Source organism: Haliotis asinina, chromosome 13 (genome assembly GCF_037392515.1).
Source record: "Haliotis asinina isolate JCU_RB_2024 chromosome 13, JCU_Hal_asi_v2, whole genome shotgun sequence".
Lineage (NCBI taxonomy): Eukaryota > Metazoa > Mollusca > Gastropoda > Lepetellida > Haliotidae > Haliotis > Haliotis asinina.
In genome coordinates this window covers 33141946-33166016 of record NC_090292.1, presented here as the reverse complement: position 1 = coordinate 33166016, position 24071 = coordinate 33141946, and the positions used below count along the sequence as shown (strand labels likewise).

General features: G+C 39.3%; 1 protein-coding gene across 1 annotated transcript; it reads right to left on the bottom strand.

The window, feature by feature from the left end:
* Nucleotides 1–2192: 2192 nt before the first annotated feature.
* LOC137259763 (protein draper-like) lies at nt 2193–17617 on the bottom strand. Its single transcript, XM_067797375.1, has 13 exons — nt 17469–17617; nt 16275–16335; nt 13600–13710; nt 12042–12266; nt 10087–10284; nt 9318–9455; nt 8654–8791; nt 8185–8322; nt 7840–7974; nt 6726–6863; nt 6198–6350; nt 4187–4265; nt 2193–3713 (listed from the first exon to the last, which is right to left on the bottom strand). Exons 2-13 carry the CDS (start codon nt 16333–16335, stop codon nt 3533–3535), a joined length of 1695 nt encoding a protein of 564 aa, XP_067653476.1. The 5' UTR covers nt 17469–17617; the 3' UTR covers nt 2193–3532.
* Nucleotides 17618–24071: the final 6454 nt, after the last annotated feature.

Here is a 24071-nt window from a genome sequence, read left to right as displayed (position 1 = left end):
GTAGGATAATGACGGTGATATTTAATTTGACAAAATGGACTAAATTTCAGTTATATCACCGGCGTGATACCTCAGTGTCAGCGTGACCTGAACCAGGTCTGAGACCACCTTTGTTACACCTGAGATTGGGGCTGAGGAGTACTAGAAAGGCAGAAACTTACCTATTGAGGAGTCTTCCTTTGAATGACACCAGGCCAGCTTGTTTTCAACAAGGAAGTAAATTACTCTCTTATCAGGAGATAAGGTCAATGTGAACGGCACATAACTAATACAACGTGCTGTCACTCTGCAATGATTGTCTGAAAAGGTGGCCACACGGCTCATGTAAAATCATAATATTTCTGAATTTTATTCCATGGTCGGCTGTCAAGTGACCTCTTTCATCAACCTCTTTCATACAACACATGCTAACATATCTCCTGTAGTCAGCACATGTTCGCGTAAACGTAGAAACATGCGTTTTTCACTCAGAAAAATAATAAAACCAGGCAAAAAATATATTGAGTGCATGGTTTACACGCACAGATTCTACTTTACTTAATTTTTAAAAGTGTTTAAACACAGAAATTAAAACAAAACTGTTAGCTATTATTAAAAAAATCAACGCTTGGAAATTCACATTGTTAAACGTAAAACGTTGACCTGCTGACAGATGACGCTTTGAAAGGGGGCTATGACTGGGTAACTCATTCTTTGAACTTTATCGTCTGCAATTACAAGTGAAGTGACACCACATAAAACAACAGGTGAAAAACTCCTGTCGAAGCATGAGGCGTATGGAAACGGTCACGCATGCATTGTTTGAAGTGTTTCAATCAACGGGTATTAATTTCAGCAAGGCAGTTGGACTTGTGTCTGAATGAGTTTTTGTTTATAGTGATACTGGGAGTATTTCAGAGATACAGATTTATTAATATCGCAGGTAAATTGTTAAACACCTGACAGTGAAGGACCGTAAGGGCTTACGTATTACACGAATTAAAAGAATCTTCTTGATTGACAAATGTAGGTTTGAACAATTCTGAATATGCTTTGATTGTCGCAAATATCATAGACATAGAAAGACTCTCTATTTCTCTGCAAATATGCACAAAAATGTTTATTATTACATGTTTATGTAATTTACAAGCATGAAGCTATCTATTACAACACCACATGGGAGCTGTTGGTTGATAGGCCAACCTTGTCGTTTATAGGCTGCTTGCTATCAGACAAGACAGTTGACGACTGAGAAAGTTACTGCATCCCTCACATATATTATGTACTACTGCCCCTAGATCTCTCTGTGAGTCCACGCCCTCACCCTGGCTCCTCCTGGGGGAAGCGTCTGAGGCTGGCATCACTTCGGAGCTTCCGCTCTCACCACACTCTATGTCCAAATATCAGTGACCCTCCCTCATTCGCGTTGATGGTATCAACAGTGTATGCTTAAGAAAGTGATTGTGTTTGTGTGGTCGAAACGTGTGGGTAATGTAAAGAAAACATATATAAGCCATTACACCGATTTTAGTAATGTGTATGCTATGAAGATAACATTAGCGGCTCATTGTAAATGTGTATTTACTCAATGCCGTTGGCCGAATGTCACACTGAAGTCCAGATAAGGTAGCATAAACCAGGTTGGAACTTCGGACTGGAAGAATTTAGCATTGTCCACGTACTGATCATATCCTTGAGCATCACTCACTCATACAACATTTGTAAATGCAGATTTACATTGCTCTAACGAAGCTAGGGTTGAACTGTTGTGTCTAACTGACATGTGTCGAGCTTGTGTTTACACTGTTTTGTCGAACTGTGACTTATGTAACTTAAGATTGCACACTGGTGTCGAACTTTTACATGTCTACCTCACCGTTATACTGTTTTGTCGAACTTTTACATGTCTACCTCACCGTTATACTGTTGTGTTGAACTTTGATGTACCGAAGTCAAGATAAACCTGTTGTGTCAAACATTGCTGAGTCCAACTAAGGTTTACATTGTTGTGCCGAACTTTGATGTATCGACCTTAGGGTTACACACTTGTGTCGAACGTTGATGTATCGAAATTAGGATTACACACCTGTGTCGTACTTTGAGGTATCGCACTTAGGGTTACTTTGCTGTGTGGAACATTTTTGTCGACCTTTGACGTAATTTGCATAAGCAACTGTACACGTGTTGACTGGTAAATGGCCTTTGGAACCAACTAGCGTTTGTATTGCCTTTAATTGCCCATGTTAACATTTAATGTCATACCGAATCAAACTGATGTTTGTAATAAAAGTTGACCAAAATGGGATGTATGATTGTCTTTCACAGAATCAGTGGAAAAAACACTTGCTATCACTAAACACATTGAACCTGTGACTCCTCCAGACTCAGGAGGAAACATCAAGCATGAGGGTGGCATGATATGTCACTAAGGACCTGTTCGATTATTGCGAAAAGGTTATGTTTTCTGAAACCGGTTTCTCTTGTTAGAAACGAGGGTCTAGTTTCGGGTACATGGTTTCAAAATGAAACTATTGCTTGACAAGTATTAGATGAGCCAGTGCAGTAAACGCGTTTGTGACAAGCAGACGGGGCAGTAATCTGGACGAATACACTTTGTTGCTACAGGTAGATTGGTGTTTAAGCACGTGCAATACACGCTGATCGTGGCATGAAATCAATACCGCTACTGCTGAACACGTGTCTCGTAGAGCGATTTAGTCCAGTGTCCACTTGCATAAAGCGATCTTAGTGCTACAATTATCTTAAGCCTATGTTGGAGAATGGGAGTTACAATCATTGTAGCGCTAAGACTGCTTTGTGCAAGTGGGCCCAGCAAGACACCATCACGACACGATTCGCACGAGGAAATTGAACTTTTCAATATTTAGACGACAACCTGTTTCCCTCTTGTTTCAAATGGAATGTTCTGGAGGGTGTTCCCATATATGCAAATAGGGGTCATGTGTCAGGTCGTGGCTCATCTAATACTTGTACAGCAATAGTTTCTAGTTTTACAAACGAGCGGATGGTTTCACCATACGGTTTAAGATACACTGGTACCTCTCACAGCTTCATGATGTAATTGAAAAACCCTTTGAAAATTACATACCCAAACTTCTTGTGTAGCTTTCAGGCGATTGTGAGCTTAAAGTCTTACAGTAGGTAGAAGCTAAGAAAGGACTAAAGGTGTTATTGGATGCACTGATAGACGTCATACGGCTACATCATGTCCTAAAGATGATCCAGAAAATTACTTTAGAAGAAAATGATTCCATTCAGTGATCCTACAAGCTGTGCTTCCGCCATGTTTGTTGTGAAGGCGAAACCTGGGCCTGTATTTTCGAAGATCTCTTACAGCTGCGGTAGTCGTAATTTCATGTTAATGCATGACACTTACGACTATCTTAGCGGTAAGAGAGCTTTGAAAATCTAGGCCCTGTCTCGGAGATGGTTTCGACGTTTCGGAACCCAGTTTTAGGTTTCAACGTAACTGAGTCATGGTCTTGGAAAAGACAAACAGTTCTTTCTGAACCGTGCGCCAGATATCAGCATCCTATAATGACGTCGCACCATGCGTGCTGATACTTTCATAATCACTGCTCCTTGATTGGTCGTCATTGCTGTATGTATGAGTTCCGGTAATGACGTCATAGACAGGCGATACTGTTTGGGTCTCCAGTGATATGTAGTGTTTCTCAAGTTCAGCTTTGATTAAGGCTTGTTCTCGTTTGAGCCTGAAAGATATGTCAGGAAACGGTTAGTTACATCGCTTTCTGTGATGTATGGTCAAAGAGTAAGAATGTCTGTATTATGAAGACCTTTAACTCTAGTTGTAAGTTCCTAACTATTGCACCCTTATATATTCAGACTTACATATTTCACACTGCATGGCAATTCACTATGAAAGTGTGGAATAGCTTACAATGGATGGATGGATAAGATAAGATAAGATAAGATAAGATAAGATAAGATAAGATAAGATAATACTTTATTATCCCGAGGGAAATTTTGGTTACATCGTAAACAAAACATTGAATCACAACGTATTTCACAAGAACGCTAAAATCATGCACATATAGATAAATACCATATAAAGGGCACTAAGATGTTGCAGTAAGATAGGACTAACATGCTGCGATAAAAGGTGAAAACAGTTTGATGGATGGATGAATGAATGGATGGTTGGATGGCACTAAAACGACACTACCTGACAACAAACGTTGTTGTAACAGCTGAATACACAAAAAGCAACGCCATCACGCAACACACGGCTATGAGACGAATGTCTGAAACAGTAAGGGGAATATATTGATAAAGTCTGATATATGTTCTGTAGAGATAGATAGGACAGGTTCAGGTTTTGTTTAAAACTCATTTACATTGTCTTCGATGTGAAGGCAATGAAATAAATCACATACGTGTCTCAATTAGTTTTACCTGCAGTACTAACGTGTTTGGTTCTAAATGAAGTATAAATCACACTGAAATGGCAAATACTCTCAACGTTACCAACTTTCTAAATGAATCACTTTCGTTAGATAAATATCTGTTGATCAGTATGCGTAGAAATAGACGATTTAAAAGCGGAATTACTTATGAAAGCTCGTAACTTGTAATGTATTAGTACATATTTTAACAAAGAAGTTGCCTATCCATAAACAGTGTACCTCTTCATCTTACCAGCTTCCAAATACCACTTACAGAAAGTGTATTAGCATTCTTTGAAATTTTTGTTTCTCCTGTCCTGACAAATGGCTCAGAGGTTTGGGGTTTGAAAATTTTGACTACATTGAACGAGTTCACTATAAATTTCTTAAACAAGCTGCGGGTGTAAGAAACTCTACGCCATGCTGGCATATGGCAAACTTGGAATATATCCATTATGTATTAAGACATACAGTATGTAATAGCTTTCTGGCATAAGTTGAGCCTTCCACATGATGTAATTAGATTCGCCCAAGTAATTTATAGATTTATCACACTGGACTCTCAAATCAGTTGTAACGAATATTCTGATTCAATTCCATCAGACGTATCCTACATAATGTTGGACTAAGTATTATTTTCAACAATGTACCTGGGTATTCCACTCTGTGGGTAGTCTCAACGTTGAACCAATCCTTAAAGATTAGTTTATTAAACAATGGAGAGAAATATCATGGCAGACCCAAAAGGCATTTAATATCGATGTTACAAACACTCCCCAGGCTTTGAAATATATCTTCTTCTCAAAGCTCCCCAGCAGTTACAGATTGGTTCCATTATCTCTTTGAATATTAAGCCTTCATTTCCTAAAGATCCGTTTTTCCCCCAAATCAATGGCCGAATCTCTTAATAATGGTGAACCGTCTCAAATCCAAAAGAACCAACACTTTACGTAACTTAGCCAAATATATTTGCTTTGTTGTTTTAAAAGACTCCAACTAAAAATCGAATGTGTGACATTGACGACTTTTCTATATACCATATTTTTGCATATGAAATGATGCTGATGTCAGTTTGTACATCTTGGTATTTTGGTATTCATTTGCATGTATTTTCTCATGTACCACCCTTGGTGGGTTTTCGAGAAATAAAGAAAAAGGTGAATTTATATTCTGCCGACGTTCAGATGAGAGCATATAATTTTTGTCTTCCGACATAAGCTGAACCTGTCTACGTGACATTACGTCGGTACAAACCGTATAAATATAGTACGTCAAATAGCATATGTTTGTTGCAGTTGGAACGGAAATGCAGAGAGACACACACAATAACACACATATTCCCACATGTAATATATGTCCTGAATAGTAGTATCAATTCAGACTGTTCACTAAAAATAACTTTAACTGCCATTTCCCTTATAAAGACACGAACATATTTGTGTCTTGAATGAAGGTGACGATACTACAAAATGTATTCTCAAGTATAAGATATACAGAAATCGTTGACTATTGATATGCTGATGATCATTTGAGATATGCTGAGGATTAAATTCTCGATGAAGAATTAGGACATTGTTATCAGCAATAAATGAGTCGGTTTTGATTTTGAGTAAATTTTAAGATCATTAGAATCCGATATGGCAGATGGCAGATATTGACTGACTCGTTTACTATTGCTGCCTGGGGTCTTAGATCCAATATGATCTGAACAGAACAGAAGAAAGATAGAAAACACATCCTTGTCGTATTCCACATCCAGGGTGTTTTTTAGATTAGCACCGTGGTACTTACCATGAGACTGCTCTATTCCTGTTGCGATTGTCGTTGTTGCTGTTTTCTGGTAGCCAGTTCTACATTTACCTGTGACTTTGTCACACACCTCACACTGGTTCAAACAGCTGCAGACTCCAGAACAGTTCAGACCGTATGTGTAGTCTCCACATTCTGAAACCAAATATTTTGTATGTATTCTAACGGAAAACATAGCCGTGTTTTGTTTAAAGGTTTTTTTTTCAAACTGTGTATTTCGAAATTAAATCATGCATCTTTCAATACATCATTTACGACGACATCTCGTCGACTCTCAGGCGGAATGACGATTTGCACGATTTGCACGGAGATTTCAGATGTTCGTGTTTGTTTCAGCCAAGAAGCTTGGTGTCAGACCACGACGTTTCAAGGCATGTCGCTTTGTCACCTGTTTCGGGACAAGGGTTTTGTCAATAATTTTCCTCCTTAATATATATTTGGGAAGGTTTGATAATGATATTTAAAAAGACAATGCAATGATTGACGTTATAATATGATCTTTCACCTAACCTTTCTCACACAATGGTGGGATGTATCCTGGCAAACATCCCCTTTCACAGTGGCCAGTTAACCGGTCACATTCAGGTCCATCCTTACAGTGACCACAGCTGGCTGAACAGTTTACACCGAACTTCCCCGGGACACATGCTGTTGGAATAATGAAGGCAGATACAAAGTAAGACCACTTTTCTTACATCCGACCTTAATCTGAATTTAATTAGTCACAGACACATCTATTTCGACATCCAGGTCCATCCTTGTTGTGACCACCGGTGCCTATACAATTTACTTTGTCAGGATAGTACAGGGAGACATTTAGTTTAAGCTTCATTGTGAGAGGAAGACTGTGTTGAAGAACGAACATATCTTAAATTCTTATGTGTCCCCACAGGTCTGATAAATTCAGATTTTAAATTTTTGTATGACTTTACAGTAAAGACTAATGTTTATGGCTTTTAATGTGCAAAAAACGTCACACAAAAGAGTTACAGTCCTCCCCCAACTCTATACCAACAAAATCTAATGACGTCATCAGAGCTGAATATTTTGAGATGTGTGGCCCAGTTGATTACATCTAAGTGATGGAAAAGTGGCGAAAGCTTAAGGAATACTGTATAGAATTGACGATTTTTTTGTATGTTATATCATTATTTGTTGTCAGTAAATCTCAGTTCTTCAATAATGTGTCCATAATGTATATTATCTTTTATAAGTATATTTCAGAAACTTCAAATGTGTATCGATTCTTCAATTAGTTACTCGTTCTTTCAATTATGTGTCTTGAGATTCAATAAAAACGTGACTCATCAAGAAATTAGACAAAGACTTGCTCGAAAATGGAAACTTTGAAAAATAAATATCTAAAGTAACGGTATAAATAACGATATGAAAAAGATTATTTTTTAAACAAAATATTGATTCAATCACCAATCTCAATTACCCTGTCAACCTACTGACATCCCTGTTGTGTGGGTATAAATATATTTCCTTTTAATACTCAACATGTAAAACCAATGTATTTACAAGTATTAAACCAGACGAGTCATCCCTACTGCACGAACAGAAGAAAGCTCATGGGGGTGGGGAGGGAAATATTCAAAGATATTTCGAATATAATTCTCACCTTTACACAAAGGGGGACTGTAGCGCTGTTGACAACCCTGTGTGCAGGTTCCATCGACCTTCTGACAGTCAGATGACCCACTACACTGACCACACGTGGAGGTACAGTTCACCCCGTAGTGACCATGGTCACAGTCTGTACAGAGTGTAAGACAGTAGCTACATAGCAGCAGTTGAAGGGGAAAATTCCTGAACACGGACACGTGTTTGAACATTTACTTCAAGGAAGATTACAGAAAAAATAGTAAGCATAACAAGATCAGATGAAACCTGCTCCTTACATGTACAAATAGAAGGGAAATACGTTAAGAAAGGGACAATAAATATCAAGTACAGTTTTCAGTACCTTGCTGACATCCAGGTCCTTGTTTCCCAGCAGCGCAGCCACTCGTACAGTAACCAGTCTCCTTGTCACATACTTCAGATGTATCTAGACACTGACACCGTTTGCTACAGCCAATAGCAAAGCTGCCATCACTGCAAACTGAAAGGGAATAGTCTCTTTTTGTCTTTTTGTTCATAATCAAAAGACTAACCATTGATATTTCTTTATGTCGTATTGTCAAACCTACCATTAGTTACCACTGCCTACGATGGCAACATGCACATCATGAAAACGCTTGTACGAAAGAATATATATACAAACTGGACGAGGCACTATTTTCTTCTGTGTAGACGGATACACTGTATCCAAAAATTACATAACTATCTTAACTGAAAAAATCCTCCCTATACACCTGCATCGCAGGACGTATAATATATAAAGGCTGGTTTAATGAGAATGTTACATTTAATATGGAAAACCGCATCAATACCTTGCTGACACCCTGGCCCTTGTTTCCCAGCAGAACATCCACTCCTACAGTTGCCAGTCTCCTTGTCACATACTTCAGATGTATCTAGGCACTGACACTGCTTCTCACATTTTTCCCCAAACCAACCATCACTGCAAGCTGCAAGCATATTAATCTATTTTGTTCATGATCATAAAATATTTTTCACTGAAAAAACTAATGATTTTATTTAAATCGCTGACTTTTGGACATAAACGTCATTGACAAGATTCAGGAAAAACATGTAGAATATGCGGACTTCGCCTTCGCCCTAACGTACACTTGTTCTCGGTGCCCTTGGATTGGTACCTCCTGATTTCCAGATCAACAAAGTGACCGGGTTCTCCACCGGGAGCATAGACCTTCTAACACTCTGGGTAATGCAAAAGGTTGCAGTAATAATGAGACTATATATTCTCTTGAAAGTTCTTAGCGGGTGCGACTAGCCAGCATTTCCTGGGAGAATTCGTTGTCTGGAGCACGTTTAGAGAGCCCCTGGCTGATGATGAGCCTTACCGGCCTGACTGTGCAAGGACCACCAGCACTCTTTCTGCTGCATTTCTCATTTTAATCTGTAAAATAATTCCATAGGCTTGTGGTACATTGTATGGAATCCTGACATAAATGTCTATTCTATTTCAAATACCTTGCTGACATCCTGGTCCTTGTTTCCCAGCAGCACATCCACTCCTACAGTAGCCAGTCTCCTTGTCACATGCTTCAGATGTATCAAGACACTGACACTGCTTGTTACAGTCAGAGGCAAACCAACCATCACTGCAAACTAAAAGGATACCAGTCTATTTCTGTTTATGATAAATACTTACTTGCCCTAGTCAAGGGTAGCTGATAATAGCATGTTCTAGGATGAAACCTTGCATGCAGCACTGCCTTAGTGAACACAGAATTCAAATATAGACGTTTAAACAGCTTGTGTATTGAGGTCTGGATTTGTAAAAATATTGAATTCTAAGGATCCGTCGATCTGCAGTTTGAGAAGTCAGAGAAGGCGATGTCCCATCCTTCGAAACTTGAAATATGAACATTATATATACTGGTATTATAGTTATAGTTTGACGAGGACGAGTGAAGAAGGAGTTGCCATAGGAAACCAGAACCACAGAACCAAATTATCCTGCATAACTTACTGATTGTGTGGTACTGGTACTACCTATCCCATTGTATGAACACAATCCAGAATATGGAAACGCATTTCCCCTTTAGTTGTATTAAAACCGTCGTATATTCAGAATTTAGTAAGTTGTCAAGCCTAACATAGAGGGATTATAACGCTGAGGTCGTGAATTCAGATTAACGTCTTCACTGCGTGGTCGCGACTTAGAAACAGTCCTAAACTCATGTCAACCGTATTTTAGGATCAAATGTATTGTCGTGCTCGATTGGCTCAAACTTACCAAAAACTTGAACCTCGCACAATGTCAGATATTGCCCGCTCATTTTGATGGCAACCTTGTTCCCTTTAATGACATGGCTACATGTGACGTCAAAAGGATTTGTGACAGGTCCACGTGTCCCATCAAGTGTTGTTCCACTGATAGAGTTACATAGATAGCCATCCACAAAAACCTGCATGTTCTTGTTGTGGTTCAGAACTTGAAAACATTAGGATGTCATGAAACAAAGAATGTCAATGTTTACTTCTATAACGCAAAGTTCAGACGAGTAGAAAATGTAATATCCTATTACTATGCTGAACTACTTCAAGGGGTGGTTGATAGTTAAACATGTAAAGCGAATGTTCAACCCAAACTTTGCTTGGAGATATGACAAGAACGACCACCATCTGTGAAAATCACATACTCATCTGTAAATTGCTTTTAAAGGCATAACACGTGGTGGTTTCCACAAGGCAGTGCCAAAGTGTTTAACTGAGTATCAAAATCACGTCGAAAGTCTAAAGAGCCCCATATTGTGGACTTTATACAATGCCACCTTTATCAACTCTTAGAGAGGGAGAATTCGAAAGAACTGTTTGCTTTCTTGAGACTGGTTTGTCTACAGGTCGGTTGAGGGTAAGGTGTCATTGTCACGCTTTATAAATCGTCAAACGGCACAACAGGTGATCAGCCACAAGTTCCCAATATGGCGACTGATCAACGTCTTTGCATTTTGCAACAAGACGATATTGCCGGACACAACATGAACAACACTCCCCCCCTGTCGTGGCCACATCTGGTACTGACACTGACTGGACAGAAGGATTCGCCCAAACAACCCCCGTTCATGGACACAGTAACGGTCGCGGGAACGCATTTGCAACTGAACTTTTCTGCTGAAACACGTGAAAATTAGCACGTGGTTTTCTTGCTCTTCGATGTTCGACTTGAATGAGAGCAGTCACACTTTGGTGGCTCTCTCTATGTATAATTGGGTGTCTTTGGGTCTAGTTTGTAGACATATGGTTGAAAAAGTTGGAGATTACACATTTGGTGTATCTGTGGTGTAGTGTCATATTTTGAACACATTATTGTAGTATTGTGTTTGGACACTAGTACTGTTGTGTCATGCTTGGACACACTCTGATAGTGTCTTATTTGAACACTTGAATGGTGCCCCTTTTGAAGACATTTCTAATGTCGTAGTTGGTATGTTTAAATATATTTGAGCAAATTGGGGTTATTCATATTTGGGAATAAAGCTATGAAATAAAATTTAAGAAAAGTGCTCTGTTATCATTGGACTTAGTATTCACAAGCTTCCACTGCGAACCACTGACTGTATGAGCGTGTGTCAGAAGTTAGACACCGTCTATGACGTCGTTAATTTATGGTTGCTCTAAATGAAGAATGGCCTTTTCTTGTGTTACCATTAATATTGTTACACTGATAATGTCAATGCCAGCAGTTCTTTTCTTCATTTGTCTCCCAGATTAAACGTTTATGCCAGTAGTCCACACCGTCAGAGCCCGACACCTAATCGCCAGCACACAAAGTCAATCGTCCAATCCTCTCGGGCACCGAGACGACCACAAAATTAAATTCTGACAAATGGCAGTCAAGACTGCGGACTTTGTGTATCCCTGAGGATTCGTGGTGACTGAGCGGGTTAGGTGGCTGATTTTATGGGCTGGAGATTGGGTTCCTGACCCTGAGGTGTGGGTTCGAGTCCCAATATGGGACTCAACCCAGCAAAAGTACTAGAATCTGTTCTATACTAAGAAAATGTAATCCAAAAATAAAACATATGATATATGTGAAAATGGTTTTAAATGAGAGTGAAAGTGTTTTAAGGTCGTTCAGATTTGACTTCTTCTTGTGGTGTATTATATGCTTTGTGGCTTGCATGTATCATATAAAGAGGAACTTTACATGTGTCGGCATAACAGGATAAATCAATTTATGTGTCTTACAGCTGTCTCGCAGGAAGATCCTGATCCTGCTGATGTTGAACATCTGATGATCATCAAGGAGAACCTGCCAGCTGGCAGTGCCGCCTGCTGGTTCTTCTGTGTGAGAACAACTCGAATGACTGAAGTCTGTGTCAGTGTTCCCGTCTACTGCATAGGAAGCACGGAAATGTCCCAGATAGTCATACGTAGTACTCTGTGTGGCTGTCTTGTGAAACGCAATGTTTTCTGTAATCAGATACAGGAATATGTCTTCTCACATCCTTGTTGTAATTGAACGTCAGTTCATACATATATGCATTTATAAACGCCTGCACAAGATTTTGTTCATGGTTCAAGTATATTGCTAAGGTGAAAACTGTAAATTCACGGACAGTTTCTACTGTATTGGGGCTATGGTTTTGTGTGTGTAAACACATGAATGTAAGTATTATTGTGATAGTTTCACGTAATTTTCCACAACCAATAAGTTCACGAATCTCGTGTTTAGGAGTCTATCTGGTTAGAATGAATAATGATAGGAAAAGTATAATGATTGGTGAATTTGTATGTAGAAGAAATAATGAAAGTAAAATTAGAATGAATGATGGCTGCATCATTCGGAGGAAGGAAGGAGAAGGAATAATGATAGTATTAGTGTTAAGAATATTGATAATATAAGAAGAAGGAATAATGATAGTATAAGCAGAAAGAATATTGATAGTATAAGAAGAAGGAATAATGATAGTATAAACAGAAAGAATATTGATAGTATAAGAGGAAGGAATAATGATAGATAAGCAGAAAGGATACTGATAGTATAAGAAGAAGGAATAATGATAGATAAGCAGGAAGAATATTGATAGTATAAGAAGAAGGAATATTGATAGATAAACAGGAATAATATTGATAGTATAAGTAGAACAAACAATGAGAGTATAACCAAAATGAAAAATGATTCGTGTAAGTATCAGGTTAAATGTAGTATAATTTAGAATAATTAGAATAAATGATGACTGTATGGGTAGAAGGAGTAATGATATCATAAACAGAAGGGATAATGGTAGTATAAGAAGACAGAATAATGATAGTACAAGGTAGACTCACATATGTAACATATCATGGGTTGATGCCAACAGTGACATGACCTGCAGGAGTGGGTGAGTACAGACCGCACACAGTCTGTATATAATCGAGTCTGGACCAGGCAGTCCAGTAACTAACAGCATGGCCATCGATCTGCGCAATATTGGGAACCGATGACATGTGTCAATCACGTCAGCGACCCTGACCACCTGATCCCGTTAGTCGCCTCTTATGACAAGCACCGTGGCCTTTGTGGCAAGCTTGTGTTGCTGAAGGCCTATTCTACCCCGGGACCCTCAAACCTTACTGACAGGACAGAGATCATGCATACATTTTACGTGGACGTGCACTGTATTCTGCACCAAGATCATTATGAAGATTACCACTCGTGTTCGGTTTGGTGAATCCTCATCCATATTTGTCTTATTTCCCGTTATACTGTTGCAATATTGCTAAATGCGGCGTAAAACTAAATTCACATACTTATTCCTCTTACCCATCTGGCAATAGCTCCCGAACCATGGTGACTTGCAAAGTGGGCCTGATGAAGGCGTTGGGCATGCAGTGCTGGGGAAACCTTGGCAGCTTTTCAAGCAGTGACATGATCCTGCAACACGATTAGTGCTCATAGAAGCTTGATAGTATTATCTACAAAATTGAATATTCTACCCCGGGTATGACATGCGCTGTTTGAGACGCCACCTTTTGGCAAATTGCGTAATGATAAGTCAGGACTTGGTGTCATCAGGAGTTTCAGCGATCCGAACATACTTTTATAACTAATGTCAAGCACGGACTTCCAACCACAATAACAGTTTGAGAGTATGGGTGTGTTTTCAACATAGTAATCTGTGGCATCTGTTGATTGAAGAACGTCGATAATAAGGATGTACTTCATACAGCTGAATCTCAGCTCAACAGTAGTCGTTCAGGAGCTCCAACCTCAACTTGTCAAGAAGGGGTTTGGAGTTAATATAGTGACGGGTTAAGTACGGTACGGTTACACTGGTGACAAGTTAAGATGGTTACAGCGACGATAGATTCGGGTGGTGAGTTTTTAGTGAGAAATTTGTAAGGTGATAGGTCAGGGTGGTACAGTGAGTGAGTGAGTTTAGTTTTACGTCGCACTTAGCAATATTCCAGCTATATGGCGACGGTCTGTAAATAATCGAGTCTGAACCAGACAATCCAGTGATCAACAACATGAGCATCGATCTGCGCAATGGGGAACCGATGACATGTGTCAACCAAGTCAGCTAGTCTGACCACCCGATCCCGTTAGTCGCCTCTTACGACAAGCCTAGTCACCTTTTATGGCAAGCATGGGTTGCTGAAGGCCTATTCTACCCCGGGACCTTCACGGGTCCAGGGTGGTACAGAGTTAGAGCAATGATGGGTTTTGTGGTGAGAAGTTTAAGGGGTCATTGGTCACGGTGGTACGGAGTTAGAGCGATAGTGGGTTTGTGTGGTGACAAGTTTAAGGGGTGATAGATCAGGGTGGTATGGAGTTAAAGCGATGACAGGTTTGGGTGGTTAGATGGTTAAGGGGTGATAAGGTTGAGTGGTACGGAGTGGTTTGATATTTTAGTATTGAACATGAAGGTTAAGTTTGGTAAGGGATGGCTAGGCGGGTTGAAGTAGTATCTGAATGTTATCGTCTCTTACTGTCGTTCTCTGTTAAAGTGGGACGGTAGGGGAAGCCAAGCGGTCAAAGTTTCCCAGGTTAAAGTCCCGGGTTCAATTCTCCACATGGGTACAACGTGTCAAGCCAATTCCTGGTGCCCCCCGCCGTATTGTTGCTGGAATATTGCTAAAAGCGGCCTAAAACTAAACTCACTCACACTCTGTGTATCTTGAAAGAATAGTCTACAGTTGAATCATCAGCTATCATACTACAGCTGTATCGTCGTTTGATTTAAGTGTGTAATGAATATATCACCACACACGATCTCTCTCCATAAAAGTTTTGTTATTACTCATTTTGGCTTGACAAATACGTTTTGAAATATGCCCATTTATTCAAAACGTTATTAAAAGAGAATTCGTTTAGCAATTTATGTTTACATGACCTTGGTAACCTGAAGAAATCTGTCATATTCTTTACAGATGTACATTTACTGTAAATAGTGTTTGGTGTTTATTTGTAACACAACAGGATACTATTGTATAAAAGAATACCTCCGCTTGCACACACACACACACACACACACGCCCAATGAGGAACGTTACAGTGACATTCATCTTGTGTATGCAGTATCATTTCACGTCATCACCACACGCTAATACAATGCATGGAAAGCACGTGCACAACGTGGGAGTCTCATTATGAATCTTGACGTTTTTCAGGCAGGTCTTTAGGATACTATTGTATAAAACAATACGCACGCACGCACGCCCGCACGCCCGCACGCCCGCACGCACGCACGCTGTACAGAGTCGTCAGGGTTCCCATTGTTCTCGGTGCCAAGGATGCTGTTGGTGCTCTGAGTGCCAGGATCACCCGAACCATCTCGGCGGCATTTTTATCCTAATTTGTAAAACATGATAACATACGCTTCAAAAATGTAGGGGAACCTGAACTTTGAAGTCTGGTAGAAAGAAAACTCACCGAGGAACGTTACAACGACATTCATCCTGTGTATGCAGCATCATTTCACGTTATCACCACGCGCAAACACAATGCATGAGTGGCACGTGCACAACGCGGGAGTCTCCTACGCGTGCATTGAGTGTCATTATGAATCTTGACGTTTTTCAGGCAGGTCGATAAATCACTGTTGACCATTTTTCCGATAATTTTCTTGCATCTGAACATGGTCAGGGTTTTCAGGGTGAAACCACGCACTACTGACAGAAAATTGTAAACCTGAAATTTTCATGTCATACTCCAGTCACCTAACATGGGGGATGACTGAACGAACATTGATTCAGTCCCATATATCTCCCAATTTCGACAATCGTATATTAAAAGTACAGTTCCCCAACTTTTTTGAAGACTATATACATCGTTCATAGCTCTGGATTCTGAACATTGAATCTGTGCAGTCACAGTGATCGAACAACACACAATCAACCACACCTCATTCAAAGCACATGTACAGGTTGCTATCGATCTGTTATAACCTGGAATATTTTCGTTGTGAGTGTGTTTGGTAAATATCTATATCGTACCTCGTGCACCTGTAACCGACACGGCTTGAGTGATCACAAGAAGGTAGATGACAGAACTCATCTGAAAAAATAACGAATTATCCAAATAAAATCAGAAATATTGCGTCGATAGCATGAAATAATAAAAGTAAGCACAATGTAGATTACAAAAGGACTCTGTTTTCTGTCCTTACCGCCAGTGCTCACATCTGAGGCACTCCACCAATACAATATATATAAAATACTTATCACGGACTTAATTTTAGCACTGCAAAGGTGACACTTAAAAGGACATTGTTTAAGAATTACAGTTTCATACTCTGAACTTATTCTTTACGCCCCTCCACAAACTAATTTGCATATCACGTGACAGGACCTCTCTCTTGTTTGTAAACAAACGCGCTTTTGTGTAACCTGCAGAGTACGTCATATCGTTTTCTATAGTTACATAGATATTCCACTACAACTACGACAGTGACCTGGAAGACAATACAAATGATTGTATCAACAATACAATATATGGGTAAAAATTGTTATTGTTTCCTGTAAGATTTGTTGAACATTGTCAGAGTAAATAATCATTAAGTTTGCCCTTAAATTTATAATCTATTATCAAATATATCGACAATGTGAAGCCTAATTAACACCTTCAAAGTTGGATGTCCATAGTCAGCTTCGAACAGGAATTGGGATCGGACTTCAGAAAATGATTTAGGAAAGTAGTATTTTACAATGAGAGTCATAGTAAATAGATTTTCTTCAAGCAGACTTTCATTTGGTCAGGTTAAACTCTCAATGACTGGAACCTGTGCTTGGACATTTTTTATTCAAATATCACCTTTATCAAATTATCTTACTATGGCATAGCATTGCAGATGATATTGTGTCATTGTCAGTGTATGATTTCAATAACCAAGCAATAAGCTGTCATTTCAATGTGTATAAACAATGTGAAATAACCGACGTGCACGTCACTGTTATATAACAGGTGTCGTATTCTCGAGCTGAATGAAGAAAACTATCCGGATATAGAATTGTACATATTGTATCTTAGCTGTAACAAGGCATGGTTCCTAAATGTCGGTGACAGCCAGAACCGAACCAGGTCTGAGGTCACCTTTGTCAAGCCTCAGTGAGAGTGTTAAGATTCAAAGTCACAACGGCAGTATTCCAGCCAATCCGTGAAACTTGACTACTAGCAAGGAATATACATACCTGTTTTCCGGACACTTTCTGTCATACCAGGCCAGCTTATGTTGTACTAGTGAATTAGTCTCTCATGGCGACGCGGAGGGTACAGATAATCACTTGTAACATGTGTACATTTACCACCCGCGCGGTAGGAAAGTGACCTCATAGATCTTGAGGTACACACATATATCTCTTGCGTAAAGCGGTGTCCCGTGTATATTAAATACCCGAACTGATAATATGTATTACTTTCCAACCATGACATACGAACACGTAGCATTAAAACATACAAACGATGAAACAGGCTATAGGTAATAATTCTTGTTCTTGATGTGAAAGAACTTGAGACCAATCCGTGAACAAACAGCATGCTCATATTTAATGGCGTCAAGTATACGGGTCGATACAAAGCTAGACACCTCTCTGCTACAGCTGATAACAAAATGTGTGTTTCTTTGTTTTCGATACGAAACACATATCTAGCACATTACTTCCATGCATGAAGTAAACTACCTTTATAACAACCCTGCTTGTAACGATATATGACAAACTGCTCCTTTCGTTCCGACCACTTGACTGTATACATGTGATATGTGATTCGTGATTCACATGTCGTTGGATAGTACTAGCTCCTGCTTCTCAAGTGTGTACGCTCTTTCACAATTAGTCCGATCTCTCCAAACCAACTATAGAGAGACATTTTGTCCAGATTTCGTCCATTTTCCATTTACGCCCACAGCAGGCACCCTTTCGTTGGTGAATACATATGAGATTTGATCCACATCAGTTTGGATGACAGCGGAACATTTCTCAAGATCGTACACTCTATGGCAACTAGACCGCACTCTCCAAATCATCTGTAAAGAGACATGTTCGGCCAAGCAAACGTTCCTAAACGATTTAATGAAAGAAACAATAGCATTCTATAAAAAGGTTATACACCGAAAAGGTACCCGAAAGGTTAACATACAAATAGCTTTCAAGGATGTTAAAATCCCCAAACATATTATTATGATAGCTAAAAACAAAAACAAAACAACAAAAACAAAACCTAAGAGCGTATGACGCAGCCCCAAGCTCGCTCCCAAACCTGAGAGATGGAAAACGTCTTGATCAGACTTTAGATGGTTCCAATATTCTTTAGTGCATAGAATCTTGAAAACAAACCTAATTTTGTATGTTGCCCATACAAACATAAATCGGCAATATATCGTGACCAAGGTGTCTATCTGCCAAGTGCGTGGGACCTCTTAATTAACCCTTGATGAATCTTTGATATATGTGATGTCTCTTATCTATTCTTTCTGAGAAGTAATTAGCAATTACTGTGTTATACCTTTCCAGTTTTAACTCTAGCATAAATTCATCATCATTATGTATATACCCTTCCTGTGATTGTGATGTCACATGCATCGTGACGTCATTGTACAGTTATGACATGCTATGGTCGACGTCATAGTATCAACGTTGTGTATAAAAGATTAAGAGAAGATTTATCCATACAAGATCTTGGTAACTCTACTTTCATCTAACATGGGACATGTAGAGAGTAAGCAATAGCCATTTTGTAAATATACACCAGAAAGCGGAATTCTCATTAAAGACTCCCCAATGTCAAAATGTCAACCCCAGACGCCCTCTCATCTCCTCTCCCCCAACCTCTGTATAGTTTGTGATGTCAAGTTTAATCGGTTTGATAATCATTTGAAAAAGCGAAAACGAGTTGTGATTGATTCGCAGCGTAGACACCTGATTTAATAAGAAGCCAGCTAAGGGAGGTAATAAATTTATCGGGCTGAGTGCAGACTTATCGGAACGTATACCCTGGAGATATCGAGCTGACAGAATGCAGAACTCTTGTGGTTCATTTTTTTACATGTATTTCTTGAACGATGCAAAGAGGCAAGATGGAGTATGAGTGACATACAGTCGGTGTTTCGCATTTACCAAGCCGGCAGTGTAACAAACTTAAGGCTTTCTGATTAAGAGATTGTTTATGTTTGGGACTATGCTTTGTAAAATCATATGACTGTATTGTTTAATAAATGTTTTGTAAGCATCCCCACCACGCATTTCCATCACGCATTTCTAGTTGATGTTAGCCATGTTGGTGCGGCAATGTTGTATATGTGCACAGTGTTGAAAGCGGTGGTGAAATGAGATGTATTTTCAATCCAGGAGTGATAGGATATAATTTTATTCATTGTCCAATCAAATTTGTATGTTTCATATAGTCATTGTAGAATGGTGAGTTGGAACAATCACATGTTCCTAAAGTGTGTACCCTCTCTGACAAAGGGTCCATACTCTCCAAACCACCTATAGAAAGACATGTTCGGAGTTTTTGTCCATATTTCGACTATTCTGCGTGTTACGAGAGTCTATTTATTAATAAAGTAATAATAATTAATATTAATGGGTCACAACCACAACGTTTAGTGTTTTGAATAGTAATTATTATGGTTCACATTTCGTATCATAAATGTTCAGCACTTTAATATTTTGTCAGCAGGCTTTCCGGAAGTGCTGTAGAGTTACCTCCTCTTGAGACTGCTAGAACATTCTACGGTGATGGCGATGGTTGTAAGTACTCGAAAGTTCCAGAGTGAATGACTTTGTATATAAAGGCTAGTTGCCGTGTTGTCGGACACGGAAAATATACACAAACAACTGGAGTATATGTCCTCCTGCCTCCGTCAACGCTTGATCTTCATAATCGCTGCCTGAGCGCTCGCTGTGTTACATTCTGCATAGCTGTTTCTCACTCTCAATTCCAGACTTCGTTGAGTTGACATTATATTTGTGACCCATTACTGTAGATTTGACTCATACATGAAACCTCTCTTGGTTGGTTCGTTTGTTCATTGTCCGATCAAATTCGTATGTTTCATGTAGTCATGGTAAACTTACTGAAAACGGTTATCATACATAGCACATAAGTCTAACTGAAGATAGAGCCCTGAAAATGTGGACGAGTCACAAATGTCACTCACAGTATCAACCACTAGTTGTTCCTCTTTAATGTGGTTACAAGGTCACTTCCTGTCGACAGGGTATCATAAATATAACTCAAATCTATTAGTCAGTCATTTAGTCATTCACACACCAGTTTGTAAAAGGTAAGTCACTCTGTCAACCACTTGTTTGTCAAAGCTCAGTCATTCGATCAACCACTTGTTTGTAGATGTTCAGTTACTGCATCAACCACTTGTTTGTCAAAGTTCAGTCACTCTACCAATCACTTGTTTGTCAAAGCTCACTCATTCTATTAACCACTTGTTTGTGAAAGGTGAGTCACTCTATCAACCACTTTCTTTGTCAAAGCGCTGACAAAGTTCCGACAACTACCTGTCTGCCGAAGGTCAGTCACTATATCAACCGCTGGTTTCTCCAAAGTCAGTCATTTGATCACTCACTATATCAACCACTGGTTTCTCCAAGGTGAATCATTCGATCAGTCTCTATATCAACCACTAATTTGTCCAAGGCCAGTCATTTGATCAGTCACTATATCAACCACTGGTTTGTCGAAACTCTGTACATCAAATCAAATAGGTAAAACATTCCAAACAGCGATATATAATATTATTGGGAATCTTCTGTCTTCAAACATCGACCTTGTCAATTTCACAAATGAAAATCCAAATTTTTGTCTCACAGTTTTTCCTTCTAACAATGTGAATAAAACTCACCACGCGCAGTTTTTGATAAAACAAGTCTTCCATGTCCAGCACTCTGATGGGTACAAACATTTCCGAGGTAAAAGTTCAAAAGGTATGTGCGAATGTCCACTTTAGCGATTTGGTAAGGTGTGTTCTGATTGATCAATCTCAAAGGTTACCTGACGCGACCTCCTACTAGGCTTTGTTAGACTAAGTAGTGGAGTGTAACGAAAAGTACTGAGACTAAGTTTACTTAGACTGCATGTCTATCTTTCATTTTCCACCAGATTCACAGGCAATAAATCATATCCTATTGCAGTGCTTCCAAACAGATAAGGTGCATCTAATGGCATCTAAGTTTGAGAAAAGCTTTTAAGATGCTCAAGATGTAAAACCATTAAGCACTTAGTGCATTAAGTAGAACTACAGGTAATGCCGTGTAAATAATATTGATACATATCACTCGACACGATCGCGTGCTCTTCCGCCACGCTACCATATCACCATAATATTTCACCATCAACATGCTCACTGGGAACACTTCATACTTTATTCCACGATTTATCAAATCAGGATCATGTCTGACTGTTACTGTCAGATCAGCTTTAACGAGCTTTGTCAGATGCTCGAGATAGGAAACTTAATGGGAAGAATGGTTTTCAACCATCACGTAAATGGTTTTAATTGTTTTCCATTTACAAATGCAAGTACAGTTGATGTGTATGAACGGACACGTCATATCCGGACACAACGTCATTTAGTTGTCATACTTACCTCCCATTTCAACATCAACTGGGTACTGGGTACTGGGTACATTTCTCACTTTGTCTCGTTCCATGCGCCTCATATGAGACATGAATTTCTAACCAAAACAGATACGTCATATCTCAGAGTGGATTTCAGACAGCTTTACATTAGTCTTTCCAGATGCTCGAGACAGCAAAACCATTTACTACTAAATGAGAAGAACAATCATTCAGTAGCTAGAACCTGAGCTGGAAGGTACGTGTGTTGCTGCTACCCGTGGACAGAAGAGAAAGTTGCTAGTCTGTAAGTAATTTTTTTAATCATTTGGAGTTTTAAACAGAACAATCCAGGCGTGACATTCTCAAAACATCACTTGATCTCGCCAGTCTAAGTAAACCTAGGCTCAGTATTAGTCGTTAGACTCCTTTACTAAGTGTAACAAACATATTAGGAGGTCGCGTCAGGTAACTTTTGAGACAAACCAATCAGAACACAGCTTTTTAAATAGCGAAAGTGGCCATTTACACACACCTTTTGAACTTTTACCTCGAAAACGTTTGTTCCGGAAAGATTCCGAATGCGGTTTTCGGTACGATCGCTTCCGGTTGAAGGACATTGAGCACACTACAACACAGTCAAAAGTTAGTAAACAGTCGCTGAAAATAGCATTTATGTCACTATTTAATGATTTGACCTTATGAAATATTGGCTTATTGTAACCATGGCATTAGAAAGGCCTAAGCGTTGAGGTTAAATATCTGTGTCTTATTGCGGACTTTCGTTTGTTGATGGATCAGTGTCAGTGACTTGGGAATTTTGTAAGTCCTGCCAAACCCTAACCAGTAGCCGTTGTCTGATTGGTTAAATCCACTTTAACTATTGATGACAATACAAAGTAGAAACACGCTATATATTGCCAACAACTGAAGGACCTTGGGGACTAACTAGGGCTTGTTAGTCTCAGTAGGGGAGTGCAACGACTAGTACTGAGGACTAAGTTTACTTAGACTGGATCACGTCACTATAGGGCTGGAATATTGACGCAAAACTCAACTCCACATGTGCATGGCGCCATATACGAACCATTTGCAAACAGTGTTCACACCATTTGGCTGAACTAGTACATAATATCCTATTGGGTTTTTGCTGCCTTTAAGTCAGTTGCACACATTTGTACAACATGCCCTTTGATAGTGAAACATGAACGCATTGTCATGATATATTCAGAACAATCTAGTCTGTTCTAGACAGCTGCTTATGTAACTCCAGGTGTCTTCAGTGATCAGCACAGACATGGAACTGATTAAGTACTCGGTAACTCTCCTACTTATTAGTCAGCACAGTACAGAAGACAGCCATCACAAGAAGGATGTTTCAGGAACTGACTGCACACGTGTCATTGCCAAGCCCCTCAGCTTCTACATAGAATATCTAGACCGTAAATACAACATCAAAGGTATGGGAGGTGGGTCTCCTTTCAGAGAGCATTTCTCTCATTTCAAAAGGTTTGGAACTTCAGTATCTGAATTTTTACCAACTGTATCTAATGATTTTATGATTTCCTGACAGTTAGGGTTTTTGGAATGTTCATATACACAGACTGTCTTTAATGTGATAATTCCTAGTATTAAAACTAAACTGTATCTTGTATATATGTTCAATATGTTTCATGCACTATCGGTCTCTGTTGTAACATGTACATGCCATGACAGTTAATTTCGATGTAGATTATTTATTATTAACCATTAGTGAACTACGTTGTCCGACGAAGTAGGGGGTGTATAGTACCAGTTAACTTCCTCTTGTATTGGAAGCTGTTGTGGCTGAAGTCGCTGACGTTGTAAGCTGTGTGAAGGTGTTGGTTCGAATGTCAAATGCTAGAATTTGTGGTTTACCACTCACTTATGTAACACCATACTGTTTAACAGCACATCATACTTTCATGTAGCACTATTGTGTGTGGAGTAATGTACTGAGACACGCTCTGTACCGCTATACTGGCTACAATACATCAGACTTCCATATAGCATTATTGTGTGTGGACTAATGTACTGGGACACTCCGTGTAACACCATACTGTTTAACAATACATCAGACTTCCATATAGCATTATTGTGTGTGGACTAATGTACTGGGACACTCCGTGTAACACCATACTGTTTAACAATACATCAGACTTCCATATAGCATTATTGTGTGTGGACTAATGTACTGGGAC